This window comes from Cetorhinus maximus, chromosome 12 (assembly GCF_964194155.1).
Source record: "Cetorhinus maximus chromosome 12, sCetMax3.hap1.1, whole genome shotgun sequence".
In the NCBI taxonomy this organism is placed as follows: domain Eukaryota; kingdom Metazoa; phylum Chordata; class Chondrichthyes; order Lamniformes; family Cetorhinidae; genus Cetorhinus; species Cetorhinus maximus.
The window spans coordinates 98,967,577-98,992,805 of NC_135890.1; the positions used below are offsets into that span (position 1 = coordinate 98,967,577).

At 43.0% G+C, this 25,229-nt stretch overlaps 1 protein-coding gene across 1 annotated transcript in view; it reads right to left on the reverse strand.

Moving 5' to 3' along the window:
* Positions 1 to 18,442, reverse strand: part of pes (pescadillo) — a 42,418-nt gene extending 23,976 nt beyond the window's left edge. Inside the window, exons 1-5 of the mRNA XM_078554226.1 lie at positions 18,362 to 18,442; positions 16,026 to 16,105; positions 15,146 to 15,299; positions 11,195 to 11,304; positions 1,488 to 1,659 (exon numbers count right to left, since the gene is read on the reverse strand). Of these exons, the coding sequence (XP_078410352.1) occupies positions 1,488 to 1,659; positions 11,195 to 11,304; positions 15,146 to 15,299; positions 16,026 to 16,105; positions 18,362 to 18,385 (540 nt within the window). The 5' untranslated portion in view covers positions 18,386 to 18,442. The remainder of the gene's footprint in view (positions 1 to 1,487; positions 1,660 to 11,194; positions 11,305 to 15,145; positions 15,300 to 16,025; positions 16,106 to 18,361) is intronic.
* Between the last annotated feature and the right edge of the window lie 6,787 nt (positions 18,443 to 25,229).

Here is a 25,229-nt window from a genome sequence, read left to right on the forward strand (position 1 = left end):
AACACTAGCCCAGTCTGGACAGTGAGCACCTGCTATTCACCTGTAGCAGCTGGGTCTGACTGACCAATATAAGCAATGTTAGCCAAATGACTCCTACAAAGTGATTCTCTGGCTAGCCTGAAGTCTGATCCCCCCCCCCCAAGTTTGCAATGGAAAATCTCATAATAGCCCCCATCAAAGTAATGTATGAAGGCGGCAAAAACTACTCAATGTGCTCTGTTGCCAATACTGGAGCAGACCAGGAGTCTTCAGGGTAGTGATAACTGTTTTTAAAAGAATCACAAAAAATACTGTTTTAACTTATTCTTTCCCTTTCTTCCCCTTCAAACATCTTTAGTTCTTCCATCAAATCGTTATCCTTTACCCTTGGGATCAGTTTTATTGCTCTTTTTTGCACCTCTTCTAATGTAAATCTATTTATTTTTTTCTGGCATAGTGAAAAAATAATAATGCAATAGTCTAAGATCTGACCACTAAGCCACCTAACTCCTACATTTTTATAACTTGCTTCATCTAGCATTTCATCTATGAAGCTCTTTGGGCCATCCTGAGATTGCAAGAAAAGCCCTATATAAAGTCAAGTTTTCTTTCTTTCCATATGGTTTAACATTCTGTTAGTATCTTTTTAGATTTCTTCACCACAATGGACAGCGGGATCTGTGTTAATTCAGCACTTATACTTTTGTCTTTACACTGTCATGTATCTCTTTTACCATGTATCTGCCCTATTAGATCTAAAACCTGCTGCAATTCCCTTTGTTATTTTTGTGTTGCTGTGTGACCATCTCAGGTTTTTCTGTGGGATCATGTTGCTATTCATAATCATATGATAACATACTGAATCTTAGCTGGTAAAACTATGGTTTACCAAGTAGTTTCAATACAAAAATTATAAAATATGAATAAATAAAGCCTTTCAGCTTTTCCATCTTTATTAATTGTTTGAAATTGACATTCCGAATCAATGCATTTTCATTTCTTGCTTAGTAGCCAATATTTTTTTTTTGTATAAAAATTTGGCATGAGTTTGAGTGCTTTCTGTCAGCATTCAAAGCACTAGCTCTGTACAGTGGTTCTTCAGCAGGGAAGTGGAGTTGAAGCCCAAGATTAGCCATGATTGTATTGAATGGCAGAGCAGGATCGAAAGGCCACATGGTCTACTCCTGCTCCTATTTATTGTGTTCTCAGCTTGGTATTGTCGCTGATAATCATGACCCAATATTTCTCTAGACCTATCCCACTATACAAATTACTTACAAGGTTTCCTTATGGTACAGTCAGAACTCTTCCACCCTCTCAATACATCTTAATGTTGTTAATCTTGGAAACATGCACCCAGCCAGGCCTTGTATTGTGCATGGTCAAACTGGCAGCGAAAGTGGAAAATTGCTACATTTACCATCTTGCTGAATATAAATGTTCCCCTTTTCACCATGCCTACATTCCAGGAAACCATCTCATACCACGTCAGTTTAGCGAAGACTCACCTTTCGGAGCGACCTGGAGGCAATAACAAAATTCATAAACTCCACAGTTAGGCGCCGACATAACTGAATTGTCTGTACATGGCATTTACCCGTGCGAGGGAACGTGGCAAATAGGAAGCACATGGACAACGCATCATCCAGGTCACGGAGTGCATCTATGAAGGTAGGATATCTTGAAGGAGAAAGGGAAAAAAAATTAAAACTTTTAATTTTGAAAAAATTGTCACTGGGAAAAACAGGAGCCATGAAATTCAAAGAGTTTAGTGAAGAACATGCAGATCACCAAATCAGATAGTTAAGATTTTTACAAGGCCTTATTATAACCTGGGTCACAGAATGGCATTTCTCTTAGCTAAAGCACCTTCCTTAAAAAAAAATGCACATCTAATTTCCTGAAGAACATTGACTATTCTGAGATATTTCTGACCTCATACAGACAATGCACCAGAGGAACGGGTGGTGGGGAAAGGAGCAACTTGAATAGGCTTATTGGGGTGGGGGATGAGGAGAGATAAGTGTCACTGCTTAAGTCAAATTGTAATCCAAGTCTGCGTGCTGCTGATTATACACCCCAAGGCAGTAAAGCATAACTGAAGTCTCAGAGTAGGATGAGGAATTGTTCTGAGGACTAAAAACTGTGGTCTACGTATCCATTACTTGTTAATGTTAAGTAAAATAAAGCAGGGTTGCTCTTTAGAAAGGATTCACTGTTTAATCCACCAATTGAAGCCATTGTGAGTTTATCAGTAACAACCTTACATTTATATTACAATTGTCAAAGTAGCACACTATCCTGAGTCTGACACGTGTTGTCATTCCTTCATTGTCACTAAGTCAGAATTAACAACATTGTGCAAGCACTTTCACCATATAGACTTAAGTGGTCCAAAGAGCAGGCCCATGGCCACCTTATCGAAAGGTAACTAGAAATGGGCAATGAATCCTGGCCTTGCCAGCGATGTACTCATCCAGAAAGATTGATTCAAAAATTATGGGGAGACAGGTTGCATATTGGGTAGTGGCATCAGGGCCAGAGTGTACAGTGTATCTGTTTGTGTGGAGGGAACGCGAGTCTTGGTCTGAAGTTAGGAAGGGGAGGGTGGAATGGAGAGAGCAGGAATGCAAAGCTGCTGCAGGAGGGTGCAGAGTGGACAGCACATGTAGTTTTCTACAAAGGGGCTAGAAGCCGAATCCCTCTTCCTAGGATAGGGCACTTGTAAACCCAGACTGGGCAGACAGAGGCAGAGGTGGGATGAGATGCAAAATCAGTTGCCAATACTGGAAGAAATCTAGCAAGCCTGTGTCTCTTGTGAATCATGTGATTTCCATTGGCCAGATGATAAAGGTGAAGATGAGCTCCAGATCACATGATTTCAATAAAAAAATACATTGTTAGAAGAGTGAGGGAAGTACAGGACAAGTGATTTCCACAGGCCAGGTCACTGGAAAACAAGAACTCAATGTTTGAATGATGAGAAGCTGAGATAAGTAAGAGTTTCAGAGCCAAAAGGATTTGTGGACATAACTATAAGATACAGCTACTATTAGCATTTATATAGGCTGTGGCATCTCAAAATGTTTCACGGATAGGAGGAAGAATTGCGCCAAATTTGGAAGACAGTGATGGGGAAATTAAGGAGTTAAAGTTTTGAGAAGGCTTTTAAAAGACAAAGACTGGGGTGAAAGCTTTGCAAAGGGGTGTGGAAAAAGATATAGGTCAAAATCAGAGGGAAGGTGCGGCTAGAGGAGATTGCAGAGCAAAGGGTAGGACAAGGTCATGGATGGAATTACATGTGAGGATTTTGGTTTTAATGCACTGGGAAACCGGAGATGTCTGTGTTTCTAAAAGGTTTGAAATACTTACAAATCCTTTTGTCTGAAATGTAAACAGAAACCAAGATAACCGTGCAAATGTAGAATATATTAACAGATGGCTCGTCAATCATTAACAGTTATAAGAGCACCTTGAATTGAAACAATACTCCCCTTTAAAACAAAGATACAATTTTGAACAGGTCCTTTAAACATATGAAATATACATGAGGTATGAAGTATCCAGAAAGAGTTGCTTTTAAAAAAACATGATTCCGCATTAGCTAACACCATGAGACGCTTGTTCTAGCATCAAAATCACTTTTTGGAAAAACAAAAACACCTTCTGCATCAAGTAATCTAATACCACATGGGAAAAATTCAGTGGTAAAGAAGAGCTGGTTAACAGAAGATGCAAATTCCCAATAAAAATTAAAAAGGGAAAGCTCACTGTTTGTGGGGCAGTGGCAATGATGGGGGATACAGGGACGGGGAGGCAAGAGAGATGAAAGCTCAGAGATTATGAATACACAATCTGGAACAGGCAGTGTGCTGCAACCTGTGGCAGTACAGAGCAGTGGAACTAAAGTACACACCACTGGTATGCTACTTGCTGCATTTTCAATTGTAACTAAGCTGTTGGTGAAGTTTCATGTTGAGTGAGAGTTGAGGTGGAGGGGGTGGAGGGAAGAGATAGAGAAATGAAAAAAAAACACAAAGGAGATAATTAGATTTTCCAAAAATGGAATGAATTTGAGGGCACCTGATTGATGTGATTTGAGCTTCGCTCTTTTGCAAAACCCCTGAGATTATTGCAGCTTTTTAACATTCCCAGCCACCTTGATTTGTTTTTTTTAGATCAGAACATTGTGTATGTAACAAGTTAATAGCGTTTTCATGACTGAACTAAAGGAGAACACAAAAATATAGGATTCAAAAGGAGAATCACAAATGTCAGAAATCTCAAATGGATGAAGGGTTGCAGGTAAAGTGTTAACTTAAATTTCTCCTTAAGCACTAATCAATTGCTTCCATTTCAACCGTTCCTGTTTTAATTATCAAAAACAGCCAGTTCTGAAACTTAAGGTGCAGTTTTTCCTCCCACCTTAAGCATCATGCCTTTTCATAGCTGACTTGTCAACTTATTGGATACTAGATAGTGGAGTGCAATACGGCAGTATTTATTGCAATAAGACGGGGAGTCAGGGACAGGGGGCAGGGATGGTAGTGCAGATAAAAAAGAGAGAAAAAAAACTTTAGGTATATTGATCAATGAGAATAGATACTCCCAATTAAATGAGTGGATCCTTCAAGCAATCACACAGACACCATATAGTGATATCCTGAGGGTACAGAAGTGACTGTAATACTAACTTTATCCATGTTCATTTTGCTAGTACTAAATCGCTATTTTTTTAAGCTGGTGGGTAGGAACAGTAATGGATGGAGATAATGGTTATCAAAATGAGTTATGGTAAGAAAATTTCCCATCTCTTCTTCCAGGCTGAAGACTTCCTCTAAAGTTATACCAAATAATCCATGACAATTGAGTGCTCACAATGAATTTACCTACGTCATTAAAAATCTTGACTATGTTTGCAGCACATGAGAAAATGAATGTCACACTCATTAGTTTGTCAAACACAAGCAGTATATTTGTCCAATTACAAGCAGATAGGAAAAGCTATCATGGCCAATCACAAAGCAGTAGCTAACTAGGAAAAGCTAATCATAAATCAGCAACCAAGTTGTCCTTTCTTCCTCCCCACAACCCCCCCAAAGATACCCACCGAGTACAATACAAGCCCAGTTCCCTCAATTTAAAAAAAAATTGGTTTTAATTATTTTCCTTCCTCATTTAGATCCATATACACAGTTAAAAACATTTACAAAATTGTGTGTATGGAGGGGAGGGAACAAACTTACCCATAAATGTTGTCACTTATGACTAGATATGAATGCAAGGAGGTCCCCTTGCACAGGCTCGCCCTTTGAAGCTTGGGCCTCAATTCAGCTTTAGTCTCTGAATTAGGAATTTCTTTTGAGCCATTAAAAAGTTTTTAGTGAAGCCAACAGTGTTGTTTGGGCTTTTTATTTCAGGTGGGGGACTAATGTCTATGCATGGGCTGTGAAAGGAATTTTTAAAGGGGTTCTTTACTATCAAGTTTGGAAACTGTGCCAAGAGTCAGTAAGTTAGTATCAGTGATGGTGATCAGATTGTCTTAAAAACCAATGTGGGTCATGAATGTCCTATTGGAAAGGAAATCTGCTGTCCTCACCTGATCTGGCCTATGTGTAACTCCAGACTCACAGCAATGTGGTTGACTCTTAGCTGCCCTCTGAAATGACCTAGCAAGGTGCTCAGTTAAGGGCAAACAGAAAGTCTTCATTGATAAGATGCTATAAACTCTAAACAAGTGCTTCAGCAGGAACTGTAAATCCACTATGTTAAGGGGAGACAAAGTAGACACAATAAATAAAAGCATTTGTAACTTAAGCAAATTGCCCTGCTCCCAAATTGAATTTGCAAAGAATTGCACTGAAAAATCGAGAGAATTAATAAAGTGCAGATGAAGAAAATACACACGTTATTTGAATCTTAGGCAAGTTTTCTAAGGTGGTAGTTGTGAGGCATCAATAATATACTAAGTTTTCAATTTCACATCAGCCATGTGGTATAGGATTTGGGTAAATGCCCTGTTTTAAAGTGGTGGGGTTTTGTGTTTAAGCTACTGTAGAACCACAATGAGTGTGAATAGCCAGTGTCACGTCACACTCTGTTTTAAGCAGTGATGCACAACAGTTTGGGATACTGAACAAGAGTAATGTTAGACATGATATGACAAGCGTAGCTAGTTTGGTAGGAACAGGTGGCTCTGGACTAAGTGTTGCCAAAACTCTCCACTACTGGGGCTTTCTGCATGTCATATCTGGGTCTGTTGTGCACTAACTGATAAGAGACAGCTATGATGAATTAACAACTCTATTCTCATTGTATCGTGCAACCACCTGGACGGCAAAAGGCAAAGCAGACGCACGTGGTCTTTTCTCGACTGGCAATTCCCGGAGTCAAATACAGATCAGATTAAAAGTGCAGGGAGATAAAACAAGGCCCAATAGCATTTTGGGTATATAAACAACTTGAGAGCAAAAAGAGAACAATACAATTCTATAAAGCAATGATTAATCCATGTCAGTGTGCAGTTTTGGGTACTGCTTAGAGAAAGGGCATAAAGGCTACAGAAAGCATTCAGTATAGATTTATTAAGGTGTAACCAGGAATTGGAAACTATTGTTTTCAGGAAAATGATACTGGGACTAAACCATAAGATGCAGGAGCAGAAGTAGGCCATTCGGTCCATCGAGTCTGCTCCACAATTCAATGAGATCATGGCTGATCTGATAATCCTCAACTCCACTTTCCTGCCCTTTTCCCATAACCCTCGATACCCTTACTGATTAAAAATCTGTCTGTCTCAGCCTTGAATATACTTAACGACCCAGCCTCTACAGCCCTCTGCGGTAAAGAATTCCACAGATTAACTACCCTCTGAGAGAAGAAATTCCTCCTCATTTCTGGCCGACCCCTTACTCTGAGATTATGCCCTCTGGTCCTACATTCTCCCACAAGGGAAAGCCTCTCAGCATTCTACCCTGTCAAGCCTCCTAAAAATCTTATATGTTTCAATAAGGTTGCCTCTCATTCTTCTATACTCCAAAGAGTACAGGCCCAACCTACTCAACCTCTCCTCATACGAAAATCCCTCCATTGCTGGGATCAACCTAGTGAACCTATTTCCACTCCACAGATGAGAAGTTCAAAGAATTTAATGAAGGCTTTGATATAATAGATGGGCTGCAGTGATTCAACTAGGTGTCTCACCACCATCTTCTCAAGGGCAATTAAAGATGTGAATCAAATGCTGGCCTTGCCAATGACCCTCACATTCCATGAAAGAATGAAAAAAAAAAAATTTTGAATGGGGAAAGAATTTTCTGATTTTGTAATCAGTGAAAAGAGGTCATCAATTTAAAATGATCAGAGACTTGTGTGGGTTGGAAAAATTTCCAGCGAGGATTGATGGTGCGTGGAATGCTTTGCCAAGAGTGTGGTTTAGCCAGAACCAATTCCATCTTTCAAAAGTGTAGGCAATTATTTGAAGCAGAGGAAGATACAGAGCCATGGGGAAAAGCAGGATAGTGGGAGTCCTTTTACGTTGCAAAGAGCTGGCTGAAATAATTGCTGAAAACTCTTCTTCTATGTTTCTTTCTGTTAAACAGTTCTGGTTCTGGAGGTCATGTGGGCAAGTTATAAATGCTTTAAACTGTAGGCTCTGTTAATTTAAGAATCACTGGATCAGAGGTACAAATGTGCACTCCAGGTAGTAGAAATTATGTTATTCCACCTGTAACAGCGCCACACCATGACCTAACTGAGGTACTACAGCAGATATAAATTAAATAGCTAACAAAAAAATGGCTGATTTTAAAAAAAGCTTCAAAAATTTAGAAGACATTTTTAAATTCACCCTATTCTGATGCAAGGATATGAAGGTCTGCACTATGTCCAGAGCTTTGTTCTTGAAAACTTTGTGTTATTATTGCTTTGCCATCTCCAACAGATTCTAACAAGTTAGAAGTCACGTGGTTCCCTCTCCAATTCTTCCATAGTTTGAAAGCAAATTACTGTGAATGCTGGAAATCTGAAATAAAAACAGAAATGCTGGAAAAACTCAGCACGTCTAGCAGCATCTGTGGAGAGATAAATAGAATTAATATTTTGAGTCCGTATGACTCTTCTTCAGGGCTAAAGAGAAGCAGAAACGTGATGGATTTTATACTCTGTTGAAGGGTCATGAGGACTCGAAACGTCAACTGTGCTCTTCTCCGCTGATGCTGCCAGACCAGCTGATTTTTTCCAGGTATTTCTGTTTCTGTTTTTGTTATGGATTTTATACTGTTTAAGAGGGGGTGGAGCAGGTGAAACAAGATAGAAGGTTAGGGACAGGTGGGAGCTAAGGAGAAATTTGACAAGAGTGTCATGGACAGAGGACAAAGGGAATGTTAATGGTCGTGGTAAGGACCAAAGAAGGTGCTGATAGTGGCAGAATGTGTTAATAGCAGAACAAGGGTCAGTGCTCTGTGAAAGCACAAAATAGAAACAAGTGACAGATGGCTCTGTTTGGGGGGCGGGGGCGGAAATAAGGATAAAAAATTTAGTTTGTTTCCTTTCATTTGTGATGGACTACCTGGCCTATCTATTTACACTTTGTCCATTAACTTGGGGGTGCATTTCCCAAGAGTCTTGCCCTCTCCCACTCTGTTCCTTCTAAATAATAACCTCCTCCAAACCTATCCAATCTTTTGGATTTATTAATTTCAGATAGCGTCCTCTCAGTTCTCACAATCTCCATTATTGTTGCAACTTACTGGCTGAAGGAACATATCCTAACCTCATCCACACCCTTCAAATGGCAATAAAAATTTCACCGCTCAATTTGTCAACTCCACAGTTTCTCCATGCAAAAATTTACATTTAAAAAAAATCTTATTAGAAAGTTCAAATCAATCCATTAAGTGAAGACTGCTCCAGTATCTGAAAAGGCTTTTCCAGCAACTCTCTTGCACTTTCAGACAGGATACAAGACAATAAAGCATAATAGAAAATTATTTTTTTTATTACTGCAAGACTACAATCTCTTCTCTCTCTATTTTAAAAGTTTTAATAGTTCCAAAGCAGTCCATGTCCAAATGCAGCAAGACCTGGACAATATCCAAGCTTGGGCTGACAAGTGGCAAGTAACATTCGCGCCACACAAGTGCCAGGCAATGACCATCTCCGACAAGAGAGAATCTAACCATCGCCCCTTGACATTCAATGGCTTTACCATTGCTGAATCCCCCACTATCATATTGGGGGTTACCATTGACCAGAAATTGAACTGGACCAACCATGTAAATACGGTGGCTACAACAGCAAATCAGAGGTTAGGAATCCTGCAGCGAGTAACTCACCTACCCAAAGCCTGTCCACCATCCACAAGGCACAAGTCAGGAATGTGATGGAATACTCCCCACTTGTCTGGATGAGTGCAGCTCCAACAACACTCAAAAAGCTTGACACCATCCAGGGCAAAGCAGCTTGCTTGTTCAGCACCCCATCCACAAACATTCACTCCCTCCACCACCGATGCACAGTGGCAGCAGAATGTACCATCTACAAGATGCACTGCAGAAATTCATCAAGGCTCCTTAGACAGCTTCTTCCAAATCCACAACTGCTGCCATTTAGAAGGACAAGGGCAGCAGACACATGGGAACACCACCGCCTGGAAGTTCTTCTCCAAACCACTCACCATCCTGACTTGGAAACATATCGCCGTTCCTTCACTGTCGCTGGGTCGAAATCCTGGAACTCCCTCCCTTAAACCACTGTGGCTGTACCTACACCACATGGACTGCAGCGGTTCAAGAAGGTAGATCACCACCACCACCTTCTCGAGGGCAATTAGGGATAGGGAATAAATGGTGGCCAAGCCATTGACGCCCGCATCCCATGAATAAATAAAAAAAATAACATGGCAATATCCAGGGTGAGCCAGTTTTTGAACACCAGTTCTAAAAGAAACCCTATACATTTCAGTGACATTTAGGTTATCCCCATACTTTCGAGGACCAAAACAATGAGTGTGCACTGTATACACATCAGTTATTACACATAAAGAAAACTAAGATTACCGTGAGATTTTTCATAGTCGTGTTCTCCTCAAACTCTTAACTTTATTGAGACTCAACATGGAGGCAAAAAACACCCTGAAAAGTAGATTACTATTCAGTTCAAAGCTAACAAATGAACAGTATCTCATCAGCGACACGTTTGCCCAAAGAGTAAATGGCTCCAGACCAGCACCCCAACCCCACCTCACCACTCCCCTTCCCCAGGCAGATCTGAAATGTGGTCCTGTAATGCTTTATTGGCTTCAGCTGTGGTTCAGTGGACAGCAGTCTCACCTGAGTCAGAAGGTTGTGGGCTTAAGTTCCACTCTAGGGACCTGAACACAAAAATCTAGCCAGGCACTCCAGTGGAGTACTGAAGGAGTGCTGCACAGTCATTCGGATGAGACTTTAAACCAAGGCCTCACCCATCCAAGAACTCATGGCACTATTTTAAAGAACAGGGGAGTACTCCCAGGTGTCCTGACCAATATTTATGCCTCAGCCAGCATCATAAAACAGATTATCTGGTCATTACCTTATTGTTGTTTGCGGGGCTTCACTGTGCGTAAATTGGCTGTTATGTTTCCGTAACTACACAGAAGAAGTACTTCACTGGCTATGAAGCACATTGGGACAATGCTTCTCCATTGTTCATTTAGAACAATTTCATTAAATGCTGTACCACTTTGAGAAATGTGGTAATTTCTCAATAATGAAAATGAATGCAAGTTTATAGGGTCTGGGGGAAAACACAGAATTCTAAATTTCAGAGTGTGTAAACCCAAAAATACTTTGAAATACAGGCTGCAATTTCTAAATTTTTCTTAAGAGTTCCTCCAAGGTCAATCTATTAAATGTGCATGAAACACAAAAGATTGGAGAGACCATTATTTATCTAATTGGATCCAAAAATATATCTTTGAAAATTTTGCAGTTCTGGATAACCATCATACCAGTTTATTTAGTTCTCAAGCAAAAAAAGGGAAAATTTAACCCATTTAACTGTGATGAGATTCCTTGAGTGGCTGTCAACCAGCTTTTGAATTTTACTGTATCTAACATACCCAAGGGGCACATCTCTCAAGTCATTTGAAATACATTTAATGTACAATAGGAACAATGCAAATGATAGAAAGAGATCGCCTTTATGAACATGAATGAATTGCTCCAGAAATTACCTTTCTTTGACCACATGATCCAGTTTGTACACAGGTTTATTGTCCTTAAGCCTTTCAACTGTACTCCATTCAGCTTTTCCATAGGCCTTACGGAGTTTCCTGACAAATACCTGAAAAAGCATAACCATTTTCTCATAATCAGTGTACAAAACAATCAGGATGTCAGTTTCCTGTGAAATGGCTACATAATGTAACTTAATCCAGAGTATCAATAGAGTTGTATAATGGAAATAGAATTTGAAGAAAATGGAAGGTAAAACTAAAATGTTCTTGGAACAGTTGTTCCTTTGTTTTGAAATTTGCCTTCAGAGTTTATTACTTTGCTGTTAAAGAAATTGTAAATCCATTTATAAAGGTGTTTCAAGGGTAGCTACAGGATGAATAACTGGTCTTACAGAAACAACTTGAAAGAGTTCCTTGCCGTAGTTAAATTCCATTAGATGCATAGAACCATCATAACCAGCTGAATTAAAATAGACATGGCACTGGGTGTTGGAGGAATGGAGAGTTGTTGGGCGATGAGGTTTCCATAAGCATGTACATGCAGGGATGAAGGTGATAGGGAAGGGAGAGGGATTTAAATACACGTCTGAGAATTTTAAATTGGAGACACTGAGGGACCAGGAGCTAATGCAGGACAGGGATGTTGGATGAACATGGCCTGGTGTAGATCGGATATGGGCAGCAGAGTTTTAGATGCACTAAAGCTTACACAATGTGGTGAGTGGGAGTTTGGCCAGGAGAGAGTTGGACTAGTTGAGCCTTGAAATAGCAAAGGTATGGTTAGTATTTAAGCAACAGGTCGGTCAAGGCAGTTGATGCTATGGATGGAAGTAGGTTGTCTTCGGAAAGAAGATTACAAGGTCAGAACCTCAGCCTGGGTCTAAGAGGATGCTGATGTTCTGCACAATCTGGTACATCCCGAGATAACAGCCATGAAAAAGATGGAATCAGTGGCAAGAGTACTGGGGGCCACAGACAAAATCTTCAATCTTAATGTTTAACTGGAAGAAATTGCACCTCAAAGACTGGATATCAGACAAGTAGTCTGACAACACAGAAGCTATAGAAGGATCGAGAAGAGTGGTGGAGGGGTACAGCCGAATGCTATCAATGTACATGTGGAAGCTGACTTTGCCCCCATTTAAAAAAAAAGATAATGTTTCTAAGGGGCAGCAGCTAGATGAGGTAGAGGGGAGTCTGGAGGAACAGAGCAGAAGTAACAACCAAAGCCATTGCCAGAGATACTCTGGCTATTGTTGTGAATATCTAGTTTGTGATTTGTATATTTTAGAATATAATTTTTAGTATTAGAAATATCACTTTTAGGTTGGAGGTTAAAGTGTTAAATGTAAGATAAATGTAAAATCCTGATGGAGAAACTGGTAATAATCCTGAAGTGAATGCAATGCAAACAAGCTGGGAATTAATTACAGTCAAAAGCTACCCTATGTTTATCTTACAAGGTCAGAGGGAGATGTGTAAATGCTTGAATAATTAATGACCCATTTCTGGACCTTTGGGTGGAGCTAGGGTGTCCATTGTTAGCTCAATAAAAGCTAGAAGCTAGCAATTCCATTTGAGATATAAATTATTCATATGGGATGCAGAATCAAAGAGTAGCCTTGAAGGTAAATTAATTTGTTTGCATTTCTGGTTGTATCATCCCAAAGCAGATCATGTTGCCATGGAGAAAGTAATTCAGGGTGCAGCCTTGGTTAGAATGTTCTTTTATTTAATTTGTATGTGTGTGTTTGCTGATAGACACAAGCAGTTCAACCTAGGAACAGAGGGAGTTGTAACTTTGCTGTGGTGAAGATTGCATCTCATTGGATTGAGAGCGCCAACAGGAGATAACAGTCAGTTATTATTTTTTGCTTGAAATGCAGGCCTAACTTAATTGTACGCTACATGGAATGAGGGTGAGACTCTATCTCAGTTTAGATTTTCTGAGGGAAAGCAGCTGGAAAATTTTCCTAGTTTGCAGCTAGTGTAAAAAAAATTTACAGCAGTCCTCACAGAGAAAAGAGTTAGCAGAATTAGCTTGGGAAGCTGTGGGAAAGCAGTTGGCTATCTGCTGGCAACGTGAACAAGGAACTGAGGCACCTACAGTTGTGAGGTCAATAGAGTAAAAAGGTGGAGGGTCACATAGCCAAAAAGATAATGGAAGGACCTCCGTAAAATCTTACCTCAGAGGAACAGCTGGAATACTAAGGAGAATTAGAGGAAATTCTGGAGGGCTGTGGCATGCCTTTTGGATTGATCCCAAGAAAAGTGAAATGAACCTTAAAGATTTTGCAAGATATGGGAACTCTTGGGGGTGGGGGGGAAAGAGATAGTAGAACTGAGTTTATGGCATAAGTCTTTATAAGTTATAGTGTTAAGTAAGTGGCATTTGCTTTGTTTAATTCCTTTTTGTATACAATAAAGTTTGTTTTTGTTTAAATGTGAAATCTAATGGCACAGTTCTGTCAGTTAATTACTCAGCATTTGGATTTCTTGTTTAAACGTTAGCAGTCCCTAACACGATTGTAACACGACGTGTGTGGACTAAGTGAGAACAAACTCACTGATCTGGACAAGGGTGTTGTTGAGAAGGTTCATGGGGTCGACCATCTCAAAAGGTGTAGAAGCCAAGGAGGGGTAACGCCCAATGGTCACAGTCACAGACAATGCCACCTGCTGCTTTAGTTGTTGTTGTTTCAGAGAAATGGCAGTATTGGGTGTAAGGACACATTCAAGAACTTTGGAGAGGGGAAAGAAAGATTGGAAGTGGGCAGTAGTTTGCAAGGATAGTTGAGTCAAGAATGTTATTTTTGAGGAGGTCATGATGGCAATTTTGAAAGGGGTGGTGATGATGTCTTTGAAAAGGAAACCATTTACACTTTCATTTGGTGGGGACAGAGGGTTGCAGGAGGGAAAGCTGGGTGATCAACAGCTTACTGCAACTGGGCTGAATGGAACAGAAGCAGGATCTCATGGATAAGAAGAGATGACGGGGGAAAAGGATAGAAAATAGAAAAAGACAAGAGTTCAGGGCTGGGGCAGGTTTTTTTTGTGGGTTAGAGGAGAGGGTTGTGGCTCAATGATGGTCTCAATCTTAAGGACAGACGTCCAGAACCTCTTTGCACTTGCTATTGGAAGGGCAGGTGGAGGAGAGGGATTTAAGGAGACAGTTGCTTGTGAAGAGATGCTATGGGTTACCTTGGATTTCCAGGGTCATCCTGGAATAGTGGACAGTTTTGGGAGAAGAGTTAAGAATAACAGAGCAATTGTGCTCTTCAAGACCCAAGGAACTTTAGGAGAAATTAGAAATTTCAAATGAAAATATATTCAAGATGTAGGCTGAAGAAAAACAACGCTTCAAGTTTCTATCAGAAAACAAAAAAATTACAATATTTTAAACTCGCATTTACAATAAAACTACAGTTGCGTTAAAAGTCTAGGCAATCTATATCTGAACATGTTTGAGACTTTTGAATGGACAAATGGAACAATGGGCAGTGAAAATACAAATAACTGCTGTACTTTGAATAATTTGCCTAATGGCTTCATACCAAGCCTAAGATCAGAAAGCCTGCTATCACAGCCTATCATAACATTACACAAAAAAATTCCCTGCAGGAATTGCAACTTACTACTGATCTGAAGATAGGAGGCACAAAGGTAACATGTCCTTAGATTGCAGAGAAGCCAAGCATTCTCAGATTAACGAATTTAAAAGAAAACATGAGCAAGAACAGGCCTCATAATTTTGGTAATGCAGCGAGAAAGTGATGCAGCAGCCATAAAATAGAAAAAGTGGATCACAAATTAATGTTTAGAGACTTGCCATAGAATTTCAAGATTCATTCATCCAGAAAACAATCTTATGCATGGTGTTTCTAAAATATGCAAATTCCACATTATGCACTTAAGAATAAAATTGGAAACAAGAGAATGTAAACTTACTTTATAAGCACGAAACTTGTTCACAATAGGCTCATGCAACAAGAACCTGATATCTTTGACGAGATAGAAAGTACGTGCAGCAGTTGAGCCTTTGTTAACCTTTTTCTTGTGTTTAGGTTCATGAGGATAAATACCCTTCAGAATGCATAATCGCCTGTTGAAAGAAATAAAGCATACTTGATGCAACTGTTTTTTAGAAATAGAGGAGAGTAACTGCAAAAACTAATTAGCTCAATAAGCCAATCGTTTTTTGATGGGCTTTTGCAATAATTACTGCTGAAACACTCATTAATGTCTTTGTCTACACCATTCCAATACTCCCCTTGCTATCATCTCAGCTTCCACCCTGTTGTAAATATGAGCTCAAACAAAACTCTGCTGCCCATATCCCAGTTTGCACCAAGTCGCATTCATTCCACACCCATGTGCCAGCTGACTTTCATTGGCTCCAGCTCCAGTAAACTTTCATTTTAAAATTCTCATCCTTATTTTCAAATCGCTCCATGGTCTTGCCCTTTACTATCGCTGTGATCTCCTCAAGTCACATTTCCACTTATTTTAGTGGAGCTGCTCCTGCAAGCTCAAAGAAAGGAGAGCAGTGCAAACACATTGTGTGTCTATTCCATTCTCCTCCAGGACATATACATAAATTTTGAAAAGCGCCCTCACAGAAAGTAATATCCTACCAACAGCACGATGACCAGTATTAGTCACAATACTCTAGAAGTGGTTTCAATGCTGTTATACAATGTCACCTATCTTGATTTAGAATAGGAAAAACATTGCCATAATCTTTTCTTCGGAGGAATAAACAACGCAGTCTTCCGAATAACTGTCCACCCTCTTCTAAACACGTAACTAACTCTGCAAGATATTTTACCTGAAATCTGCAAGACTGAGCTGCAGCTTCTTCCTGGCTTTATTTCTGGTAATGTAGTTTGTGGCAGCTCCTCTTTCAAACTGATAAAAAAAAAAGCATTTTATCTTCATTCAGAACACAAATCTTAAGTCACATCGTCAGTATACCAGCTGCAGGAGCCCAGGCACCGAGTATATCAACTGCAGGGTATTTCTGGGGGAAACACGGTCAGTATACTGGCTGCAGGGGTCACATAGTCAGTATACCAGTCACTGGGGTGCACAGGTAATGTGTCAGTTATCATGGATCAGAGTCAAAATGTGAGACCTGAAACAGGGGGCAAGGGGTCCAGTACACCAGCTGCTAGTCAGGGGTGGGGAAGAGGGCTGTCGGGATGCCGGCTGCCGGGGGAAGGGGTGGTCAGCATGCCGGCTGTGGAGGGAAGGGGTGGTCAGCCTGTCAGTTGACGGGGGAGTGCTTCAGTATATCAGTTGCCAGATTTTTGGGGGGGGGGGGGGGGGTCAGTGTGACCAGTTGCCGGGGCAGGGGGGGGTCAGTGTGACCAGTTGCCGGGGCAGGGGGGGGTCAGTGTGACCAGTTGCCGGGGCAGGGGGGGGTCAGTGTGACCAGTTGCCGGGGCAGGGGGGGGTCAGTGTGACCAGTTGCCGGGGCAGGGGGGGGTCAGTGTGACCAGTTGCCGGGGCAGGGGGGGGTCAGTGTGACCAGTTGCCGGGGCAGGGGGGGTCAGTGTGACCAGTTGCCGGGGCAGGGGGGGGGTCAGTGTGACCAGTTGCCGGGGCAGGGGGGGGTCAGTGTGACCAGTTGCCGGGGCAGGGGGGGGTCAGTGTGACCAGTTGCCGGGGCAGGGGGGGTTCAGTGTGACCAGTTGCTGGGGCAGGGGGGGTCAGTGTGACCAGTTGCTGGGGCAGGGGGGGTCAGTGTGACCAGTTGCTGGGGCAGGGGGGGTCAGTGTGACCAGTTGCTGGGGCAGGGGGGGGGGGGGGGGGGTCAGTGTGACCAGTTGCTGGGGGTGGGGGTCAGTGTGACCAGTTGCTGGGGCGGGTCAGTGTAACCAGTTGCTGGGGCGGGTCAGTGTAACCAGTTGCTGGGGCAGGGGGGGTCAGTGTGACCAGTTGCTGGGGGTGGGGGTCAGTGTAACCAGTTGCTGGGGGATGGGGTCAGTGTGACCAGTTGCTGGGGCAGGGGGTGGTCAGTGTAACCAGTTGCTGGGGGTGGGGGTCAGTGTAACCAGTTGCTGGGGGTGGGGGTCAGTGTGACCAGTTGCTGGGGGTGGGGGTCAGTGTGACCAGTTGCTGGGGCAGGGAGGGGGTCAGTGTGACCAGTTGCTGGGGCAGGGAGGGGGTCAGTGTGACCAGTTGCTGGGGCAGGGGGGGTCAGTGTGACCAGTTGCTGGGGCAGGGGGGGTCAGTGTGACCAGTTGCTGGGGCAGGGGGGGGGGGGGGGGGGGGGTCAGTGTGACCAGTTGCTGGGGGTGGGGGTCAGTGTGACCAGTTGCTGGGGCGGGTCAGTGTAACCAGTTGCTGGGGCGGGTCAGTGTAACCAGTTGCTGGGGCAGGGGGGGTCAGTGTGACCAGTTGCTGGGGGTGGGGGTCAGTGTGACCAGTTGCTGGGGGTGGGGGTCAGTGTAACCAGTTGCTGGGGGATGGGGTCAGTGTGACCAGTTGCTGGGGCAGGGGGGGGTCAGTGTAACCAGTTGCTGGGGGTGGGGGTCAGTGTAACCAGTTGCTGGGGCAGGGAGGGGGTCAGTGTGACCAGTTGCTGGGGCAGGGAGGGGGTCAGTGTGACCAGTTGCTGGGGCAGGGAGGGGGTCAGTGTGACCAGTTGCTGGGGCAGGGAGGGGGTCAGTGTGACCAGTTGCTGGGGCAGGGGGGGGGGTCAGTGTGACCAGTTGCCGGGGCAGGGGGGGGGGTCAGTGTGACCAGTTGCCGGGGCAGGGGGGGGGGGTCAGTGTGACCAGTTGCCGGGGCAGGGGGGGGGGTCAGTGTGACCAGTTGCTGGGGCGGGGGGGGTCAGTGTGACCAGTTGCCGGGGCAGGGGGGGGGGTCAGTGTGACCAGTTGCTGGGGCAGGGGGGGGGGTCAGTGTGACCAGTTGCTGGGGCAGGGGGGGGGGTCAGTGTGACCAGTTGCTGGGGCAGGGGGCCCGGTTACCGGCTGCTGGGCTGAGGCCTGTCACGATTAAAAGCCGCGTAAGTGCCGGAACAAAGTTGCAAACGGAGGGGGTGCGCGGCGAGGCTGATAGATACCGGGCTCCCGGTAATCACCGTCCCCAACAGCTTTCCTCTTTCTCCCTTCTCCCACCCAGTCGGGTCCCTCTCTCCCCCCGCCGCCCCGGTACCTTCTTCTTCTCCAATCCACCCATCGCCGCCGACTCACTCCGCACGTGGACAACAAGGAAAGACCCCGTGACCCAGTCAGAGCTGACTGCCTCACGCCACTCTCTAATCGTGCACTAATACAGCTTTCAGAAACAACATTACAAATTCATATAATAGATCATTGTTTTTAATTAGAAAAAAAATAAATAAAATGGCTTTGAAAAGAATCAGTTGTCATGAATTATTTGCAGGCAGTCCGTGGGCTCCTGAAATGTGGCCAAGCGCTGCCGGACCTGTGACAGGGAGCTCGGGGACTTGGGTCCCTTTGATTTTAACAGCTGTTAATGGTTGAGATGTTTAAAATGTTCAAGCAATTCCAAAGGGGCAGATATCGAGAGATTATTTTCTCTGGTGGGTATAGGGTGACCAGATTTTCAAAGGGTCAAAATCGGGACACGTTGAAAAGCCTTGGGAAGGCGAGGATCCATGATGATTGACATGTCGGGTGACCAATGGGGAGGGGGGGGAGGCGGGGGGTGGACTTCTTTTCCATCAGCTCAATGCCTGGTTTACCGATAGGTGGGATCGTGGAGAGAGGATCCTTTGTGTTTTGCAAACTTCTGCAGCAAAAGGTGCGCTTTAGGCTGTGAGTCCGCACCACATGGTCAGTGTTTGAATGGTATTACTCGCAGCAAGCTGGTGTTAAACTTGCAAAGCCACAACCTCTTTTGCCAGCATTTAGCTTGTCTTTTCTGATGTTACAGCCTGGGACAGCCCTCAATGGCCTTGTAGTTTTGCCCATATCCCACTATGGAATTCAGAGAATGTGTCTCTAAACAACGCACACACTTGCTTCTTTGTATTTCAAGATTTTCCTGGCTCTCGTTGCCAGTGGCACTTGATTTCAATTGTGGTCCAAATAATTAGCAATTACATGCCATGGATAATCTAGTATTTCGAACGCAGGCAGATGCTTGTTGCTGGTGTCAGTTTTTTTTTTAAAAGAGGGCTGAACTGTGTCAGCAGGGTCTTGACATATTAACAGTGTTTAAAATTGTATTCTGTTGCAGCTCCCTCCCCCCCAGCCCCCCGCCCCCCGCCCCAGTTGCAAACTCACATCGCATACACAGAGGCACATACAGATGTACCACTCACGAATAATCAAAAGAGTGAAAAAAGCTTGTGACCAAACTGGCATAATTGTTGCTGCTTGCATTACTTTTTGCTAATTTTTGAAAAGGCACTAGGACAGATTTTTTTTTCCATCTTATTTTCAAGGGGTGGTGGGGGTGGTGGGGAGAGTGGGGGGGGAGTAGAGGGGGTGGTGGGGAGAGTGGGGGGGAGTAGAGGGGGTGGGGAGGAAGGGGAAAGGGGGGGAGGGGGGAATCAGTGAAATGAATGTTCCAGATGTGAATCACAAAGTTAACTTGATCCCCTACCCATCTCCTAATCAGCACCCCTCTGTTTGCCCATAAAAATAGATTAATCACCCACGTATATCATAATGTAATGAAAAACTTTTCAATGAGTTTCTGTCACAAATGGGTTTAAACGAAAATGTCTGCTGTTGTTCAACTGAAAATCACAAACAGTTCTTTAAAGACAAATTCAAAAGTGCTTGAATACCTTTTGACCTTGACTGCCTCACTCTGCAACATTCAATTTTCTTCTGACCCTCAAAGCATTATTATTATATGGCTTATCAGTGTGACTTTTCACTTACCACACAGCCATTCTATTGGCATCATGAGTAGGTTTACCAATTAGCACCAATTTATGAGCAATTTTATACTATAAACGCACATCTGCTTAGCTCTCCCCTGATTGGCTAATCAGGGCATTCTGACAGTATAGCCAATCAAGGTACTAAAAGGCAAACCATGTGTGAGTAAATGAAACGTGAGGGGTGGGGAAAAGTGGAGGGGCCTCAGTACAACTGGAAATCTAGACATTTGAGCAATTTTCAGAAAACTGTCAGGACACCCGGTCACTTAGTGAAAAACCTGGATGGTCCCAGCCAAACCGGGATATCTGTTTACTGTACTGATGGGGAAATGCAGAACAAGGTGATTCCAGCTTGGATTATGGGAATTATGAGCACCTTTTCCTATTACAGCACAGGAGCAATGATGTCTTGCAGTCCCATACCTCAGATGTTAGCAGCTGTCTTAAATGTTGTTTTCCATGTATCATTTTGCTCAGGGTTAACTTGGAGAATGAGAATGAATTGAAATATCCCATATGACTGAGTCTCATACATTCAGCGGGCCATTGTGTGGGACAATGCCTTACTTTTTTTTCGGGGATAGAGGACATCACAGTGGGCCTCCACAGCGTACAAAGGGTGCTCAAGGGCTGCAGTCTTGCTGCTGCAGTCCTGGGTTGGAAGCACTGAGCGTGGCTGTACTTTAAATGTGTTGCCTGACGTGAAGTGGTGAGGTGAGGGTGTGGCAGGTGAATCGGAGCCTGCCTGCCATGGAAACGGCGTGTTTCCCAGGAATGTATAAATAATGTGGCGGGTTTGGGATGATGCGGCGTGCAAACCCGCCATTGCAGCCAGCGGTTAAAATGTTGTTTTACCATCCCGCTGTCGCACTTAGTGTACCCTGGGACAATTCAGCCACAGGTGTAAAATAGCCTGATCCCTGGTTGCTTCCGCATCATATTGTTCTGAGAAACTGTTCTAAGAAACTGTCCTGAATACATCCTATGAATTCATCCTCCAGGCTACTTTTGCCAATTTGATTCGTCCTATGTATATGAAGATTAAAAACTCATTATTGCAAGCCTGGTGCTGCCCTTTTACACTCTGCATTGAACTAATATTGGTTACTATCTTAATAAAAGCAAAATACTGCAGATGCTGCCATCAAGATAGGAAACCAAAATAAAAACAGAAAATGCTGGAAAAGCTCAGCAGGTCTGGCATCATCTGTACAGAAAGAGAAACAGAGTTAATGTTTTGAGTCTATGACTTTTCTTCAGAGCTGAGGAAGTGTCATACGGACTCGAAACGTTAACTCTGTTTCTCTCTCTCTCCACAGATGCTGCCAGACCTGCTGAGCCTTTCCAGCGTTTTCTGTTTTTATTTTGGTTTCCTATCTTGATGGCAATGGAGGAGTGAGGTATGTGCTGGGTCATGAGATTACAGATTATGATTATATACAATTTTCCAGCCACTGATGACCTATGAGAGTCATTGCCTTAACAATATTATGGAGTGATTAGTCCTATCAAGTGCTATTATGGACAAATGTGTAGGTTTGTGAGAATGACGTCAAGCAGGTTACTCCTTCGTGTTGGTTTCCTCACCACCTGAAACACGCCCAACCTGACAGCTAGTTTGGTCAGTGATGGTACAACTGAGTCATTCTTACTGGGGAGCACTGATGTTCCCTGATCCAGATACATTCTTTGCTCTTGCTTCCCTTGTTGCTTCCTGCAAGTGATGTTCAACAGTTGGAGGGGAAGTAGGTGGTGATCAGCAGAAGATTCTGTTGGTCTTGTTTAACCTGAAGCCTTCAGACTTAATAGAGTTTTGTTCAGGGCTACTGTAAACCACTGTGTCCACACTTCTGATAGAGCCTTGTGTTATAACACAGAAGTTGGTAAAGGCAGAGTTGTTTAAATCCCAGAGGGAAACTTGAAACAACTATCATAACCTATATTTTCAATTGGTATGTTTGAGATGCAGATCTGAATTCAGGAATAAGACCACTGAACCCCAAGAGGCTTTTTATATATAACTAAATTAAATATTTATTTATTTATAACAAATTAAACACATACACATTTCTACAAATTACTACCGCAATAACTTTTAAACAAGTCCCCAAATTAATCACTCCCAGGTAAATCTCCACCAAGGCAACAGTAACCCATAGATTTTAAACAGACACCAGGCAAAGCACATTTGACCTTACGAATACAAAGTGACGTACCTTGCAATTTAGTTCCTTTGCAGACATAGTTGTAGGCTTACAGGCTGGTTAGGTGCAAGAATTTACTCCCACTCATGAATGCTTTATTCAACAAATGTACACGTTACCTTTTAACTTCTTTACTATTTACCCAATTAACATCTCATATTGCTATACATCAAAGCACCCAGACTAGCTGGCTTTAATCCAATTAAGATACACACAGTCAAACACATAGACACAGACCCCACTACAACTCCATTTTAAAAATAATTTCCAATAACATTAGAGGTATTAATATTCTTCATGACACTTGAATGGTGGCCGGTCGATATAATTCTATGAAAACAGCTATGTCAGGCTGTTGACTAGTCCTAGGGATATTTCTGCTAATTTAGGCACCAGGAGTTTGCAGTGCCAACGGGGCTGAGATTGTTGATATCAAATACATTTCCGATGAATCCAGTCTGATTGGTATCCCCCTTATTTTTTAATGTTGTAATGATTCTTTATAACCAGTATGTCACACTGGATAGGGCTGTCAGGTCACACCCCCTAAACAACATTATTGAATCATTTGAGATATTATGACGTTATTACAGTTTTCACAGTCATTTTTCTGATTCATGTAGCAATTTTCCATATTAAGCCTATCCCTAGCAACAGACCATATAGACTTTCTCCAATTTATTGAGATCGTTGGATAACCATAGGTTAAACCTTCAAGGAGATAAAAAATTGAAAATTTTCCTTGACTTCTGATAAACATACAAAAACTTCCAGGTATCAAACATTACAATAGCTGACTGGATATGTTAATGTATTCAATGGAATTAAGCCCAAGCAGGTACATAAATGCATGCTGGATAAGGTTCCAAGTGATATAAATGATATATGACAGAAATAATTAAAAGTAGTGAATATACTGATAAAATAGATTGAAATCTGACAGCACGAGTACAGTTCCAAACAATAATACATCAAGGATGATTAGGTCAGATAGCATTGATCGGCCTTTCAAGTTTTGTTCTCTCAATTTACAACATGACCTGAACCTCTTGATATATTACTGCCCTAAGTTCTCTTGGATTACGAATATGACCAGCAACACAAATTTTTAAATGCCTTAGTCTAGAAAGAGCACAAAGAGCAATTACAGGCTGAGAAATGAGAGCAGAATTAATTTCAGTTGAACTTTTCTTAAAAACATTGGGCCAAATCTTCCAATATCCAGATTGTTGGAGTTGATAAAAGCTTGTTTGTATCATAAACAAACAAGATGGCCCAGGAAATGGCAGTGATGATTGGATTGTCACTGTGCTCAAAAATTTCCCCCAACTCAACGCTGCTGCGCACTTCTTTTGAGGTCTTCTGATCCTGGCTTTCACAGAAATAAGCAGCGCAGTGCTCCTCAGGGAACTCCTTCGGAGCAGAGCAGATTTGGGAGAAGACAGGGCACGCCCCTATTAGGGACCTAGCTGCTGTATGGGAAGTTTCAATGTCCAGTCTTAATGTTAGTGAATGGATTAGCGAAAGGGTGAGTAAATGAATGAGGTGAGTAAGGGGGTGAGAAAGTGGTTGAGGTGGGTAAATGGGTAGGTGGTGAGATGGGCAGGTGGGTGAGGTGGTAGGTTGGTGAGTGGATAGTTGGTTCTGGGGATAGTTGGGTCAAGTTGGGAATGGTTGTCAGGTTGGGGGTGGGGATATTTGGGTGGGTAGGAGGATAGCTGGGTGGTCAGGAGGGGTAGACAGGTTGGCTGGGGGTGTTGGGTGGCAGGGAGGGGCAGTCAGATATGATCGGGGGGTAGTTGGGTGGTCAGGGGTAGTCGGGTGGTTGGAGGTAATCTTGTGGTCAGGAGGGGTAGTTATGTTGGTTCGAGTGGGTAATTGGGTTGTCAGGGTAGTCAGGTTGAGTGGGGGGGGTTGTTGGGCCAGGTCAGGAGGACAGTCAGGTTGTCAGGGCATAATAGCCAGAGAGGCTGGGGGACTAGTTGGGTTGAGCTGGAGGTTGTCAGGTGGTCAGGGGGAGAAGTGGTGGGGGGTCGGAAGGGGTGGAAGGGATGGGGTGGTTGGTGGTCAAATGGGTGATTGGGGAGTTGGTCGTGGTTACCCAGGAGTTAAACTAGGTTTTAATCTGTCCAACATTTCCTGGGTAACTACCCAGGTAAGTACCATGGATCTCTCCCAAGTTTCTGACTTCAGCTCAGTGTCAGAGACAGCTCAGAATTGGAGGGTCCTAGAGAACAGGAGAATTGCCCAGGGGAAGTTTACCCTATCCATAGAATGGCCGCTTATGTAAATGACACAGGGGGAAACGTGAACTCTGGAATTCACTGCCTCCGAATGTAGTGGAGAAAGATTCAATTGAAGCATTCAGAAGAGAATTAGACTGTTCTGTGAAAAGGAAGAATCTGCAGGGTTACAGTGAATTGCTCATTCGGAGAGCCAGTGCAGACACAATGGGCTAAGTAGCCTCCTGCGCTTAACTTTTGGAGATATTAAAACCTGTAGAACATTAAACGTTTAAGTAGGTCTGCTGTGAGTTGCAACAATGTGTGTTATTCTAATGCCATCATGTGGCTTTAATGGTAATAACAAACACACTTATCCAAATGCTAATGCAGTCACAAGCATGCACACCCGGCAGTTCATTTAATATTTTCTCAGGTGCTCCAATCAATGCACCTTATTAAAATTGAACCTCACAATTTATACCTTTTTTGTACTCATCCTGAAAGAAATAAAGATAGAAAGAGGTGCAGTGTTGTAGAGTTGTTGAATCTGTCTTTATTTGGAAGTTTTCTTCCTTGCATCTGGGGAATTGGTGCTCCCGTAGGGTAGGGAAAAAGGGTGGAACTTGTAATGTCAGTTCTTTAAAAAAAATCATTCCTGTGAAATGCATGCTGCAGGCAAGGCTGGCATTTATTTTACATCTCCAAATGCCTTGAGAAGGTGGAGGTGGGCTGGC